Here is a 16,016-nt window from a genome sequence, read left to right on the forward strand (position 1 = left end):
ATGTTTGTCTTCCCAAGTAACTGTTACACGTGATGGAGCCCTGCTTTCCTGAGGATGGCTGAACACCTGCCTGCCGATGGGAAGTAGTGAATGAATTCCTTGTTTTGCTTTGCTTGCGTGCGTGGCTTTCGCTTTACCTATTAAACTGTCTTTATCTCAACGCCCGAGTTTTCTCACTTTTACTCTTTGGATTCTCTCCCCCATCTCACCGGGGGAGGGAGTGCGAGAGCAGCTGGGTGGTGCTTAGCTGCCAGTTGGTGTTGAACAACAGCAAGCCATGTCAGGTGCAGTGAGCAGAAGAGAAAGACTTTGCCAGCCCTTCTCTTTTCCAGTTAAGGTAGAAAGTAACACCACTAGGCAATTCCTCAGAGCACTTACAGACACATGTTCGGGATCATATGCAGAATTGTGGGGAAGCCCTGGTCTGAGGGCTTGTTTAGGCACTGTTGGCAGGTTGAGACTGCTATCTGGGAGTAACTGTGGTGCTACCACACCATTATCCCTTCATGTTGTCCCACAAATAGTCTATTTTCAAGGACAGCACTCCTGGGCATCCCATCCATAGCAGGTAGAGCTCACTTCACAGGTGCCATGGCGCACATGAGACCAGATTAGGTATCAATTAGAAAATAATTCCAATCAGCCTTAGCTTTTTAAAAGTTTTATAACCTACTACTGTGGCAAAGCATTTGTTTGAGCTAATCTATGAATTTGTTTTGTGAGGCAGTAGGAGATGTATTCAGGGGATGCAGCATGTGAAGGGGAACCAGATCAAATTCATTTGCTGTGCTGTGATTAAAGAAGAAAGGATGGTTGTGCATACCATTTCAAACAAGCCTCAAGAGCCCGGTATCAGATTAAGTAAAAAAAAAAAAAAAAAAAAAAAAAAAAGAGATACACTTCCTTTTAACAACAATAATACTTACACATGTAGGAATGTAAGACACTAGAGGGATCCATTCTGCACAGCCAGTTCTGAAGGATCAACTGCATCTAGATTGCTGCTTTATACAAACACCAGAGACAACTCTGCAAATTTATTGTGAGGCAGCAAAAGATATATTCTGCAAACAACACATTCATTGGGCTGGGGAAGGGCTAGATCAACAGAATGCTTAATGAAATGGGTGTTGTGTCCAGATTATAACCAAACCTCAAAGGCAGGATACCAGATCAAAACACAGGCAATACACGTATTTCCTCTTAATTATAATAAAAAAACCCTTAACTTGTACAGTAATAAAAGACATCAGTGGTCAATTTTGCTCACCCATTTATGAATTAAGGCATCTGCCAGACTAGTTGGTTTAATTGCTGTCTTATATAGGACCTAACAAAATCTCTACCTCTGCTATCAAACATGAGCAGCTGCAAGTCTGTTACACGATCCTATACATGTTCATGAACTGCCCTAAAGCTGACACTGGTGCGATGTCCGGGTAGCACTGATCAGTGGTCAGCTCTCATTGGTTTGCGTTTATAGCCTTGCAGTCCCTAGTACAGTCGTGTGCTCACAATTTTGGGAACCACTGCAAAAATTCCCATTTTCTCTAAGAGCTTTCAGGGTGATGCTTCCAGATAATATATCAAATATTTTTCATATGCATACCTAATCATGCATATGCCCTTATTCTAGGTCATTGAATAGATTACTCTACAAAGCTAGAATCAATTAGAAAAAAAAAAAACATGGATACGGTCACAGGTTTGGTAACCACTTCTTACTAATATCAATTACTTCTGGCAATATGACTCATACATTATCAAAATTACTTTACCACAGCAGGCAGTAAGCAGATGGAAAGCACCACAACAATCATATTGCAGGACTTGGCCTTGCCCTTGAGGAGAAGCTGTAGTTTCTGTTGAATAAGCTGCCTCCTAAGTCACCTAGCACAGGCTGAGGCCAGGAGATAAAAAGAAAATTGCAGGCTGAAAGGCTAGTAAGTGCAGAGGCTCGTCAGCCCTCAGATAGAAACAGGAGGAGATGTTCTTCTTTAAGGATCAGAACAGCACTATGTGGTAACACTGACCATAGCATAAGTACTTGGATTTCTTACCCTTCTGAGGCTCATGTTCTTTGCTTAACACGGGCTGCAGGAAAACCACTCCTGGCTGCCAGGGCCAACAGCCACAGGGAGGCCACAGCACACGCAGGGACAGCATGCACCAGCTCCTGCACAGCACAGGAAGGCTCAGGAGCTTTGGCCCACAACCTTCTCACCCCTTCAGCTCAGATCTTGCTGCAAGCGGTCTGTGATAAGCAGGGTCCTTATACTCAAACAGGAAGAGGTCACACGCTGCCTTCGATCATTAGATGATTAATACACTTCTGAACCCTACACATCCTCAAGAGCAAGGTGCGTTCCCACTGGCTCAATCCTATCTTCCTGGCACCTCTATGAGGACAAAAGGGAGACATTGTGTTCTGCGGTGACAGATGTGAAATCTCTCCTGGTGCTGAGTGCAAGAAGAGAGGTGCATCCTTACAACTAAGAAAATGCTCTTCCTGTCTCATTGTGTGACTTAAGACTGGAGGCAGAACATCAGAAGCAACCCTGGGCATTTCTTGGGACTCAGTAAGCAGAATAGGGCTCAGAGGTCTCTTTCACTGCTGCCAAGGCTTTCCAGCAGGCATGAACACAGTCCTGTACTGTGGAGTTGCCCAATCCATGGCTTAATGGGATTTACACCCCATACTTACACCACACCAGTCCTGCTCACTGAGGAAATTTTTCCACTACTGAAGTTAAAAAAAAAAAAACGTACCAGTAAAGAGTGAACCTGAGCTTTCCCCAGCAACCAAGATTGATCTTAAAGTAAACTTAAAATTGACACAGATGAAGAAGTTGGGAACTATTTGAGTTGTTGGCTTTGCAATGGCATGGGAGAGCTCCAGAGTTTGAAAGCAGGATGAAAAAATGAAGTCAAATGCATGGGATAAGCTTAACATTTCTGGAGGAATGACTTGTACTGAAGTCTTCCATCATCTTCAAGGATTTCTTTCCCCATATCTACCCTATACCCTGGGGCTGCCATGCATTCAGTCTAGATGAAAGCTGACATCCAGCCTCCAACCTTTCAAACAGTAGTCTAACGAAGAAGAAACAAAGACTTACAGTCTTGCTCACCCAGATCCTTGATGTTCTGATAAAAGCAGTGAATAGATCTATATTCCTGCTTACAATCCAGGGGAACAAAGCCACCAGACCCAAACGCTGAATATTGACAGACAAATGGAATAAGATACGTAACTTTGACGCAATGGGACATAAGTAACATGCAACTCATGACAAGCCTAGGCAAAGAGAGTCAGGTTACTACTGGTACATAATCCCCACTGACCAGTTTCAGAAGCAAATGGGCAGATATCTTTGGAGACATTCTCAGTGGATTGGATTTCTAGCAGCTGAGGGTCTGAAGTAGAGGTAGCATTGTAGCTATGTCGGACTCTATCCAATAGTCAACCATATCAACATAAATTCAATGTTTCAGAAGTATTTATTAGTTTGGTATGTCTTTGATAAGTATTAGTTACTAAATCCTACACTCTTCAGTTTCCTTAACATTTATATCAGAGCCTGTGACTGCAGTGTGATTCATGCACTGTGAATTTAATAATTAAACAAGAACAGTAGTGTGGATTATTGGAACTTCTTCATTAATTAGACCAAAGTTTGTTGATCAAAGTCCCTTTGAAAAGGACATTGCTTTAAAGCAGCTAAAACAGCAAAGGAAAGACATTAAATACTTATCTTTTCATATGAACTCAAGGTCACTCAACAGACATACACTGAAACGGAAGAAAAAAGACCAACTAATTTTATCTGCTTTTACACTCCCGAACGTCAGTCTTTCAAAGCCAAGCAATGATGTAAGATTTAAGCAATCAGCATCACAACATTCTTCCAGAGTAGGGAAAAATATCAGTAACTTTGGTACTTCAGCTTCTAGAAGCCATTATAAAGCCTGCTGGTATCCTAGGTTCTTTCATTTGCAACACTAAGATGGCTAGAAGACACTTGGTAGAAATATAGTGACTTACAATCAATACAGAAAAAAGAGCAACTCTTTACTATCAAAAACTATAGTCTTTAAGTTATTGCATCAGCAAGGTTTTTGCAGTAGTACAAGCACATACCTCAGCCATAATAAAAACCTAAATAAATGATATTGGGCATGGCATAATTTATATTTGTCACCTTATTAAAAGATCACAGTTTCAACTCTTTTCAAGTTTCTTTGCAGTTCAAAGCCCATCATCAACAAAGACCACAAGCAAACTCATGCCCAGCCCGTCACAAGTGGGATCCACCACGGATCGATATTGGGCCCAGCGCTATTCAATATCTTCATAAGCGATCTGGATAACAAGGATCAAGTGTAGCCCGATGAAGTTTGCAGATGACACCAAACTGAGTGAGGAAGTAGACACTCTGGAAGGGAGAGCCGCCCTGCAGGAAGATCTGGATAGGCTGGAAGAATGGGCTAACAAGAACCTTATGAAGTTTAACAAGGACAAGTGTAAGGTCTTGCACATGGGAAAACAGAATCCAGGAGTGCAGCTCAGGCTGGGAACCACCTGGCTGGAGAGCAGCTCCGTGGAAAGGGACCTGGGGGTTTTGGTGGACGGGAAGCTCAATATGAGTGAGCAGTGTGCTGCTGCGGCCAAGAAGGCCAACAGGATGCTGGGTTGCATCAAAAAGGGCATCGCCAGCAGAGATAAAAAAATCATTATCCCTCTCTACTCAGCTCTTGTCAGGCCACACCTGGAACACTGTGTACAGTTCTGGTCCCCGCTCTACAAAAAAGATGTGGACAGGCTGGAGGGGGTCCAGAGAAGGGCCACCAAGATGATCAAGGGTCTGGGAAGCCTGGCCTATGAGGACAGGCTGAGAGAGCTGGGCTTGTTTAGCCTTGAGAAAGGAGGCTTAGAGGTGACCTCATCACCATGTACCAGTACTTAAAGGGGAGCTACAAAGAAGATGAAGACTCCCTTTTTACAGGGAGTCACATGGTGAGGACAAGGGGTAACGGGTACAAGTTACTCCCAGGGAGATTCCAATTGGACATGAGAGGAAAATTTTTCACAGTGAGAACAGTCAACCATTGGAATAAACTCCCCAGGGAAGTGGCTGACTCCACTACACTGGACACGTTTAAGACTCAGCTGCACAGGGCGCTGGGCCATCTCATCTAGACTGTGCTCTTGCCTAGAAAGGTTGGACCAGATGATCCTTGAGGTGCCTTCCAACCTGGTATTCTATGATTCTATGATATTCTATGATTCAGTCTTGGAGCAATGGCTACCTTGGAAAGACAAAAGCCCCCATTTTTATTGTTGAGCATGATGTCACATGGCACAGGATATCCCCTTGGTCAGTTGGGGTCAGCTGTCCCAGCTGTGTCCCCTGCCAACCTCAGCCTACCCATTCAGGGGAGTGCGCACAAAACGGGAAATGGAGAAGGCCTTGACACTGTGCAAGCACTGCTCTGCAACAGGTAAAGCACTGGTGTGCTACCAAGACTGTTTGTCACAAAACCAAAACACAGCACCATACCAGCAGCTATGAAGAAAGTTTACTCCATCACAGCCAGACCCAGTACAAGGACACAACATCCATTTCAGAGGATTCAGCACTGAAAAGATTTTGGAGAGCTTTGATGCAAAACACATACCTGAAGCAACAATACTGTTAAGTGTTAGACTAGATAAAACTCTGCACTGAGCAGTTACTGGGCAACTTTAGGTACTAGGAGTTTTAAGAGGTTTTGATTGGGTTTAGCTGGCTGACTGAAAGAGGACTTGTTCCACATGCCCTCTGCATTTTGGAAAGTAAGCATTTGCAAGTAGCTGCAAACCACTTTTAGGCTTTTCTTCCTGAAGATGCTGTGAAAAGAATAAATAATACAATCACTATAAACGACTGAGTTACTTCACATTACTGCACTTTTAGGACACTGTGTGAAGCCAGTGCTGGATATGGTGTGTTAAGCTGAATGATTATCAAAGCCTGACAGCTGAACATCCTCACTACAATTATCTTCTCTGGCCCCAGACATTGCCCTAAACACCAGGGGAGCTTATGGAATTTAATAATTTCAGGGTGGTATATGAAACTTGCTCTCGGTGCCTTCTCTGGAGCAAAAAAAACCTATCAAGCACAGTCTTTTTTTGTATCGACTAACAATATCTGTTGGATTCTTCTAGTATGACTCCAACACTTCTGGTGGCTGCCACTGCTTTAACTGCTTCCACTCTTGGCAATGACACTGCATTCATAGCTTGATGACTTCCTGAAAGTAGCATTATAAACTAGCATCTCCCCAATTACTTACACAATATATTATCAAGACTCCCACCCAACATATCAATCTACAGTGGAAATCCACAGGAGAAATATACTGCAGAAATACAAGCAACAATCTAATCCTGAGCTCAAAGACATTGGTACTGACAGCCATTAGTTAAACTTCTCACATAACTGTAGATATACTTTTTTTTTTTTTTAAAATGGGGTGTTACCATGGACAGTGTGTCAGTATTTAAGAGCAGGCTAAGCAGAACTGCATGCATTTACAAACAGGCATCCCACCAGCCTTCTCAAATACTTGCAACCAACATTAGATTGGATTTTAGCTAAATTATTACTAAAAATGAACTTCTCTTCAGGTAGATAGGCTTTTAACACGTTAACAAAGATAGTAGAAAAATTAACTCTTCACAGAAAGCAACTGCCCACAATTCAAGAGCTTGGTGGTGTTGAGATGATTAGATAATTCAGTTAGCTCTCAGCCCCCAAGACAGTGCTGAAACTCACAAGAGAAGTCACAAAGACTTGAGATGTAACATGATTAATTGGAGATATTTAAAAACATGAATTGCCAGGAAGATAAAAGAATGTCTACTTTTTCTTTCCACAGCTAGCAACTACAAAGATTTCAGCAGCATGGTCTAGTAAGAAACAGACCCCACATGGATTCACTGAAAGCAATGCAGACACACTCAGCCAGCCAGAGATCCAGCTGAGATGCAACACCAATGTGCTCCTCAGGCATTCCAGGAAAGGGATGCACTTTGATTTGATGCATCGGTGTGAGGAAAATGTCATCTGAAGGCTGTAGATAAAGAGCACACGTCCCACTGAATTAACAATTGACACAGCTGTATATAACAAGACCATCAAGAAGAGTGGCTGAGCTTCATTATTCAAATGCATTGAGTGATTTTTTTTTTTTTTCAACAAATGGATTCTTGTACAACACTTCTGCAGATTTTAATATACTGACATATGAAAACAGCAACTTCAGTTCACTGGAAACAGTTTTCTTTTTAATTTTACCATAAAAAGGCAAAATAAACTCTTTCACTGTAATGTTATAGCTTTTAATATTCCTGAGCTGCATTTTAGAAGCAAAAGTATTTTTAAAGGGATTTAACAAGAGACACTGCAGCCTTACTTTCCAACACCACAAGTAAAAATAATTTAGCAAGAAGGCCCCTTTTTCAAAAGACAATGGCTAGCTCTGTATGTACCTGAAAAAATGCTTCAAGTGGCTCTATGCCACCTGAAGTAATTACAAAGCCAAATATGTCAACAAAATAACAGAACAACTCTTCAACCATTTTACCACTGCTTCTTACATCAGTGCCTCTCTTACATGGAAAGTATTATTATACAAACGGCATTACATGCCACCAAGCTTGGCACCATACAGACATATGAAGGAATCAGAGCAGTTTAAAAGATATCCTGCATACCTTTATAGTCACTTTTAAGAACTATATGAAAGTCCTGCTATCCACCTCAATCAGCAAAAACTCTACTTTGTTAAATGTGATTTCACTGAATGCACCAGAAAGCATTTTAAATCAAATCTGTATGTAATAACTTATCACGTCTGGAGTTCCTATAAGTGGCACCCACGTACTTCTCAAGCCAAATTAGGTGATACAGAGATAAAAACTAAATCAACTAAAATTAAGGTTTAGAAAACTGAAAATCAAGAAAACAGGTTGGCTTTTAGCACTGTAGGAACTCGAGCACAAGCACAGGTGGTTATACCTACATTGTGGCAGAAACCTAGAAAGAGACAACAAAGCACGAAGGAACGTCAGAAAAATCAGGCATCTATTTTCTTGATTTCAGGGACTAGATGCAAGTTAAGCATTGGTTGAAACAAACGTGTTTTCTATAGCAGTCACACCGATGAGGTCTTGTTCACAACTTTCTGGCCCTTTTGTCCAACTACAGCCTTTCCAAGGAGCCAAGGCCTCCACTACCCACTCCAAGTACTCCTTTGCTTACTCAGTGATCTCCTCCGGTGCCTTCGTCTCCTGCTCACGCTTCTGCGACTATGACTTCTTTCTCTTCTGTCTCGTTTACGTTCGCTACTGCGAGTTCTTCTGTAACGTGAACGTCTGGGGCTTACACTTCTTCGACGAGGACTATGGCTTCGTCGAGGACTGTAACTTCTGCTAGAGCGTCTATAATACCTCCTTTCTCTCCTGCGCTTTTCATCCTGATAACTCACATCTCTTCTGTGCCTGCTCCTCTCTCGTTTACCCTTACTCTCATCAGTGTTTATGCTGCTACATGAACGGCTCTTTCTTCTCCTCGGCTCTGTGCTACGTTTGCCCTGCTCACAGTGTGAGTCCTTCCTGCAGGCATTCTGGTCATAGCTAGAGAGGCTCTTTTGCTGCTGGTTATTGGCAGGAACACATGAAACTACCCCTGAACTTTTCTCAGAACACCTCTCAGAGTTTGTGGTATGAAGTTTCTGACCTTCTTTCACATGAGCTTTGTCATGAACGTTGCCATTCAAGTACTTGCATTGAGTGTTTACATTCTCAGGAGATGCTGCTTCTCTTTGAGAGCCGGGAGCCAGTTTGCCTGTAACAGCCTGTCCTGAGGTAGAAGTGATGCAGCTGGATGACACAGTGTGTGGAACACCACTAGGGGTTTTCGGCATGTCAGACTGGGTTGCTTCAGTTTCTTCTTTGTTTTGATTAATTGCATCCATTTTCTTGCTCAGAAGATTGTTCAGTAGTTTCTCCCTCAGTTCCTTTTCTTTCCTCTGCAACCCCAGTGCTCTTTCTTTTTCCTCTTCCACACGTTTGAGCTCAGCCTCCTGGAGCCTTCGTCTCTCCTCTAGCTGCTGAAGACGAATCTTTTCTTCATTATGTTCTTGCTCCAAAAGCTTTACTGTCTGAAAGATAGCCAAAGGGAAGGTAAGAGTGAACAAAAAAATATTTATAGACCTGCTCATGCTTCCAAGTTACACCATAATACAAAAGCAGCAATATGGCAAGAAAATAAAATCTAACAAACAGAACTTCACCATCCCAAAATAAAACAGTTGTTTCCCCACTTAAAGTGAAAAAAACCCCAAAACCAACCAAACAAAAAAAACCACTAACACAAAACTGTTGTAAGGTGAAACATTAATATTAGTCCACAAACTCTTTTGAGTGTTAATTTCTCCTAGCTGTTTCACAAGGCAAAAACAAAGCTTGGTCTTTATGGCTCCTTAATATGACGAGAGTAACACACAAGCTAGAACAACATGTGAAATCTGAAGTATTAAAATACATTTATCAGGGTCAACACATGAAGGTTTTAGTGAAATTTAAAACATGAATTTCTGTTAGATGATTGCAATCTGTCATTCATAGATTACTTTACAATGAGTCCATAAAAACCAGCAAATAATTAAACACACACATATTATGTAGAAACTGATTCTCATTTTGTCAACCACTTTAGAAACTCATGATACTGAAAATGAAGGTTCAAACTTTTTTTTTTTTTTAACTCTGACCCAGACAAACGGCTTAGTGTAGACCTCAAAATTCCAGGAGTGAAAGAAACACATTGCTCTATTTTATCAGACAATCATTCTGTTTCACAGCTGCAAAGTTACAAAGCCTGAAAGACGTATTTCTCCTTTCTCCTAGCATATAAGTGACCTAACACTGTACAGTTCAAAACCACTTCTGAGGTACACTGGCATCAAGGAAAAAAAACTGTGCTTTGCCACACAGTTTTTCATTTCTACAGAAAATACTTAGCATGCATTACATTACAACCTAACACGACTTTATCCAAGTTTTAAGCAAATGACATCCTGTTTCAGTGAAAAATAACAATACTGTTAGAGAAACAGGATCTAACATTCAAAACCTTAGCCAACAGTACTTTTCCTAGAGAAAAATCATTCTGCACTTTTTCAAACATCAAATAATGAAAGCTCATTCTCTGAAACTGCAAAGAATAGTTAAAGGAACTGCTGAAAGCCAGATGGAAAACAGCATCAAAAATGGAATTAGAAATAAGGAGTCTTGCATCTTATCCTCTGTGTTTAATTCACTTTATCATGCTTACACATTCTTTTACTGGACTTAAGAGCAACCTTGCCAATTAGTTTACAGGTAAAAAATCCTATTCAGGACTACAGGTTCAAGTTCACTCTTCCATTTACCTATATGTGCATGTTTTACTGAGGGAAATATACTGTTTCATTGTACTTTTTTGACTTTTTGGTCCAAGGAATAGCATCTGGAGAGGTACTAAATCTGTTATTTAATGAACAGCACTCCCCACCCGCTCTCAAGTCAGTAAAAGGCTTTGTTCTGCTGGGTTCTTCATTAGCTTCTGAAATAAATATTGAAGGTACCTTTGCCCTGCTTAGCAGTTCTGCAATTAGTCTAATGGACTGGAGATTTCTCTGAGCTAACAGGAGCTTCCTTTCTTCTAACTTTATCTTCTCTTGCAGTTTTTTTTGTTCTTCAGCTTGAAGCTTTTCAAGTTGCTTTTTGTTTCGTCGAACTTCACGATCTTTCTGTTTCTGTTCTCTCTTGCGCAACTTTTCTTCTCTTTTTCTCTCTCTCTCATATTCTTCAAGCTCTCGCTGCTTCCTAAAAAGAGATTAATATTGTTACGTTATCTAGGGCAGGTACAATTTTAGACTCCTACTCTATGTAAAAATATATTTTGTACTTTGAGTAACTTTGTTTCTAAGTAAGTCTTGTTGATTACTGAAAAACAGAAGTAGAAAACAGTAAACATTTTAACCATTAGCTGTGACAGCAATCATCAGCCTGTCAATATTTAAAAACAAGTTGGAATCCAAACATAAAACATAGCTACAACAAAAACATTTTTTTTTAACCCAATTCCACCACAGACAATAACAATACATCAGGCAGCTGGACAGTGAATCATCATAGCGAGAAGAAAATTACCAAGCCAATTAATGTGTGCAAGGATTGGCGATTTTATTTCAGTCAGTAGGACAAAATGGCAGCTTATGTAAAAGGCTGAGAGTTTCTGAGATCAGGCATCTAATGGCATGATTTTTAGGAAACTGAGCATTTTGGCGATTTGATATTTTGAACTGAACATAAGCATTAGTGATAATCTAAATAACCCTACAGTTTCAGAAACTTTAAATATCTTAACATTAAGCAATAACAATTTATACACATCAAAGCAAATAGGCACCATACAACCTCTGAAACAATTTGCTCCATTTGTGTTTATATTCTGAATAGCTGTCTTATGACATTTGCACCCCTATACTTTTTCTTAAAATGTCACTGTTAAGATATGCTTGTATCCCATCTGTTTCCTGGAAAAATACCGATGTTAAGAACAAATGAGCTTTATAACATCAAAGTTATTTAGTAGTAGAACTAGTGCATTATTTTCTATTCCCCATTTACAATGCATATTTTTCTATCAGAATGACTACACGTCATGCAAGTTCCCTGCTCCTGGAATTAAAGTTCAAGAAGAAAAAAAAAAAAGGTGTAAAATACTCCTCCAAATCTCATAATCCCTGAACCCTATTTCCTCAAAAGGACCACAATATTCTCACTCAATTTTAAGTGCTTCACTTTAGCTACAGAAGTAGAACTTTGAAAGGAAACTTGTGTTTAGTTATTTTCTATCTATTGATGCAGATACGAAGAGGCAACTACAGTTTTGTTATGCCTGATTGTTAAAAATATAACTGAGCAATAAGCGATAAATACCTTTCTTCCTCTTTTTGTTTTTCCTCAGCTTCCTTCTCTTTACGTTTTTGTTCTTCTCTCTGTTTTTCAAGCTCTTGAAGCTTTTGCCTTTCAAGCTGACGCTTCTTAATTGATGCATCACTGAGGTGTTTTGTTGAGTCAAAAGAAACCTTTACAGGATACAATTGAAAACAGTTTTAAGTAGAGAAAAAAAAAAATCCCCGACAACCTACACAATCCCCAACAATTTCAACCTAGCACAAAGGTATCCAAACCACAGTGTAAATACAATCAGAAACATAAAACCTTTTTCAAAACAAAGGGAACTTCTCTATGTGCCCAGAGCAAGCATCAGAGTACTATAACCAGATAACTGGGAACTAAATGCCTGCACGCTAGCACAATCAGGTACCAGTTTACACTTCTGTATGTGTCTGACATCCAAAAGTAAACCCTAGGGTGGTTTAGGCCCTAGCTGTCCAATGTTTTCAACCTGTCAGAACAGGAACATACAGAACTCTTTCAACTCATGTATGCTCTTAGGGGCTGTACAGCACTAGGTAGAAATGGGCCTAAATAAAGGCCTCCCTTTCTGTCTAAAACTGTGATCCTTAAGTTCAGCAGAAGAAACAGTTCTACAACATTCAGCACCTGGTTTAAGCAAGTGCCTCCCCACCCATTCTAATGCCAGGATGCCCAAATTGAGGTATACTGGGCTGAAGCTCCAAGTTTGAGACTAGGAACAGAAGAGAAAAGGAAGTTACACACATCCGAGCAATGAGACCTGGGAAAGTCTTCGGCTTCCAGCACATATGAGCACAACTTGGCCATGTCCAGCTGCGTGCTGGAACAGGACACCAGCAGACATCACACCCCTGGTGTCCCAAACTCCCATTCTAAATACCACCTGTGTGCAGGCAGGCAGGGGTCTAGAATACATTCCTGCAGGCCCATTGTCATGAACCACGGGGCAGAGAACAAGGAGCACATACTCTGCAGTTTAATTCACCCAGGCTCTATGTAAAATGATGTTTCACTAACAGGCTGAAAGGACAGACAGGTAGAAACAGACAAGGTGTTGTGACCTTGTATTAAAGAGATCTGTCCTGACAGCACAGCCGCAAACACAGCCCTCTCTCTTTCCTATCAATCCCCAGGGCAGCTGCCAGGAAGGCATGCTTCTTCTTGCACGGCCAAACTAAATTTGGGAACCCTGATCCCCTGCATATAAGTGACAGTTTGAATTTCACATCCCCTTGAAAACCTTGAGGGTCAAGGTACAAACAGTTTCTATGCTCCAGCTGACAAACTTTGATAACAAGATAAAAGATTACAGTATTTTACTCATACTGACTAAACTACAACTTGAATAAATATTTGCATGTTCCCACATTACACAAAGGAATACTCAAGTTTTTTTCCTGAAATACACTTTCTGATTTGATGAATTACTATTGAGCATACTGAAATACATCCGTAAACATTTCACTCAACTGATGTGTAAATGCAGACCACCTCCAAACGTATCAGAGCACATTTTCTTCAGGACATGCTTTCATAGATATCTTGTTCTCTCCTGTCATAGTTGTATTTTCCAAGACAATGAGATTACAGACAAAAAGATATGGAAAACTCAGTATGCAAATATTATGAATTAAGCATACTGCATTCACAGGAAACTGTGCTACAGATTAACTTTATCGTTTAAATTTTTGTGGGGCCTTTCTGTACGGGATGTACACTAAAGATTAACTGTGTATTACCCAGGCCGTACAGGCCACATGCTATTAAACATCACAGTTCTGACACTTGTCTGGTAGACCTCATTATCACTGCAGGGACCAAATACAGAGGCTGTGAAATTCTCCACCAAAATTTCTATTTGTAGTCAACACAAGAGAGGTCAATGCACTTTAAAGTCAGCCTTCTGGTGAAATACATCTGAACTTGTTCAGAATTAGAATTTTAAGTGAAATGACAAGATTTATAAATACATATTACTTTCTAAAAACTATTTAGCAGGTCATGTTAGTATACTTGGTCCTTCCGTCAAGCCATTCTCATTTCTAGAACTGTCTTAAAAAAAAAAAAAAAAGCAAAACACCACCCACTTTGTTCATGTAGTCTAACATCACATTTTTCTTCCACCATTTTCCTTTAAAAATTCTATTATGGCTGGTCCATAAAACTACATTAGTGCTGTTAATGTCACCTGTTGTCATCACTACAGTACACAGATGTAGGTTTTAAGCACTGGGGAAATAACATTTAGCTGTTCTTGCTCTTTCACATGGGTTCCCATAAAAAAGCCTGCAGTTTCTCACCTTTATATTGCAAGCCACTGCTTTGCCATCATCGCCTTTATACATCAGCTTCATCCCTCGCAGGGCATTCATGGCCTTAATGAAACCTGCGTACTCTCGATATTGAACATAAGCTTCAAAATTTAAATGGCCTCCAAAGCTGAAAGTGTGAAAATTTCTGCCAGTCATTTCTTCTCTGTAAGGGTCCAGCATGGGTATGTCCACATTACGTATTTCTCCAAATTTCTTGAAAACTTTTATAAGGATTTCTTCACTTGGCTTTTCCGAGCCAGAGTCTTTTGCCGCAAACCACTTACAAGGCAAACCCTCTAAGTGAATAGTATCTGGCCTTTCCCCTGGCAAAGTTTCATTCATATCTTTCGCATCACGGAAAAACGAGTCCCAGTCATGTCTGGTAGGAAAGTCAATCTTGTATTCCGCAGCCCGGACTTTTAAAATGTCAGAGAAGCCACTCAGCTTTATTGTTTTGCCATCAAGGCATGCCAGAAAAGATTTAACCAAACTTTTGTTTTCAACCTCTCCTTCAAACCGGATGAAATCCATTGTGCTTTTAGAAATCCGCAGAGTGGAAAACTGGTGAGTTTGCACCATCCCTTTCAATCTTTCCATCACTTCCCAGTTTGAAATGGATTTTCCCGGTTGTTTCAGCTGAGGAAGTGCCACACTGATGGTCATTTTTGTAATGGGTTTAAGGTATAACCCACAGGGAGCACAGAGCTCTACAGCTTCTGATGTATCATGAACTATTGTTGCAGCAGCCATAACACAGAAAAAGCATAGGATAAAAAAAAATAAAAGATGCAAGTTTAAGTTGCAGGCCAACAGTAGTCAAATAAAACAGCCCTTATCCATAAATAATGGAATTCTTTGGCCATTTAACCATTCCCAAGTTAAAACAATGTCTCTTAATACAAGAGTCAATTAGAGAGTTAAAACTGAGTAATACAAACATCTTAAATTACTTTATAACCACTAGAGCCTATAAGTAATTAAACTTCAGTAAGGCCTCAGGAAAAAACCCAAGCTGATGACAATCTTAGGGATACATGAAGCTGGTATGTGATGGCTCAGAAAGCAGCTACCCTTTCTCAGGCAGGAAGGGACTGGCGGAGCGATGTCACACCGCTTTGAAGTCTACTTAACAACCGGTAAACCCCAGCAGGCTAGCACCGAGGCGGATCCCACGTTCTCCAGCAGAAAGGCTTGGAAAGTGTCTGCAAGGAGAGAAAAACGACCCTTTTATTCAACAGCCTGAAGCCCCACCGCCCTCCCTCCCAGCCGCCTCAGCAGTACAAGGCGGGGGAGCGCCGTCAGCCACACCGGAGCCCGCGACCACCACCGGCCGCACCACCCGCCCGCGGAAAGGCCGCCAGCCGCTCCCCCGCGGGAAGAGGCCAGCGGGGAAGGCCTCCCCCGCTCCACCGACCCCAGCGGGGCGGGCCGGGCCGGGCCGGGCCGGGCCGAGCAGGGTTAGGCGCACCCTCCGCCGCCGGCTCCCCGAGGCGTTCCCCGGCCGCCAGAGCCCAGCGGCGCCCCGCCGGGCTCTCCCCCTCCCGGAAGGGAACCCCCGGCGCCCGCCTCACCCGCAGCCGGCGGGGGGGGTCGGCACCACAGCCAACGGCCGCCGGCCCCGCGCACGCCACCGCCACCGCCACCGCCACCGCCCCCGGCGCCTG

General features: G+C 41.6%; 1 protein-coding gene across 6 annotated transcripts in view; it reads right to left on the minus strand.

The window, feature by feature from the left end:
- AKAP17A (A-kinase anchoring protein 17A) overlaps positions 1 to 15,553 on the minus strand; it is a 39,524-nt gene extending 23,971 nt beyond the window's left edge. For 2 of the 6 annotated variants that reach the window (XR_015704722.1, XR_015704721.1), the window contains exons 1-4: positions 14,341 to 15,424; positions 12,038 to 12,186; positions 10,678 to 10,918; positions 8,071 to 9,210 (exon numbers count right to left, since the gene is read on the minus strand). Coding sequence is in view for 4 of the 6 variants with exons in the window: in XM_009461867.2 (XP_009460142.1) it covers positions 8,281 to 9,210; positions 10,678 to 10,918; positions 12,038 to 12,186; positions 14,341 to 15,102 (2,082 nt within the window). In the remaining 2 variants the exon portion in view is untranslated. Of the gene's footprint in view, positions 1 to 7,261; positions 9,211 to 10,677; positions 10,919 to 12,037; positions 12,187 to 14,340 lie in introns of those variants that run through there. The other 4 variants (XM_087757503.1, XM_087757502.1, XM_087757504.1 and 1 more) reach the window with 3 other exon arrangements.
- Positions 15,554 to 16,016: the final 463 nt, after the last annotated feature.

Source organism: Nipponia nippon, unplaced genomic scaffold (assembly GCF_047370975.1).
Source record: "Nipponia nippon isolate SJK-2023a ecotype South Korea unplaced genomic scaffold, ASM4737097v1 scaffold_2, whole genome shotgun sequence".
Taxonomy (NCBI): domain Eukaryota; kingdom Metazoa; phylum Chordata; class Aves; order Pelecaniformes; family Threskiornithidae; genus Nipponia; species Nipponia nippon.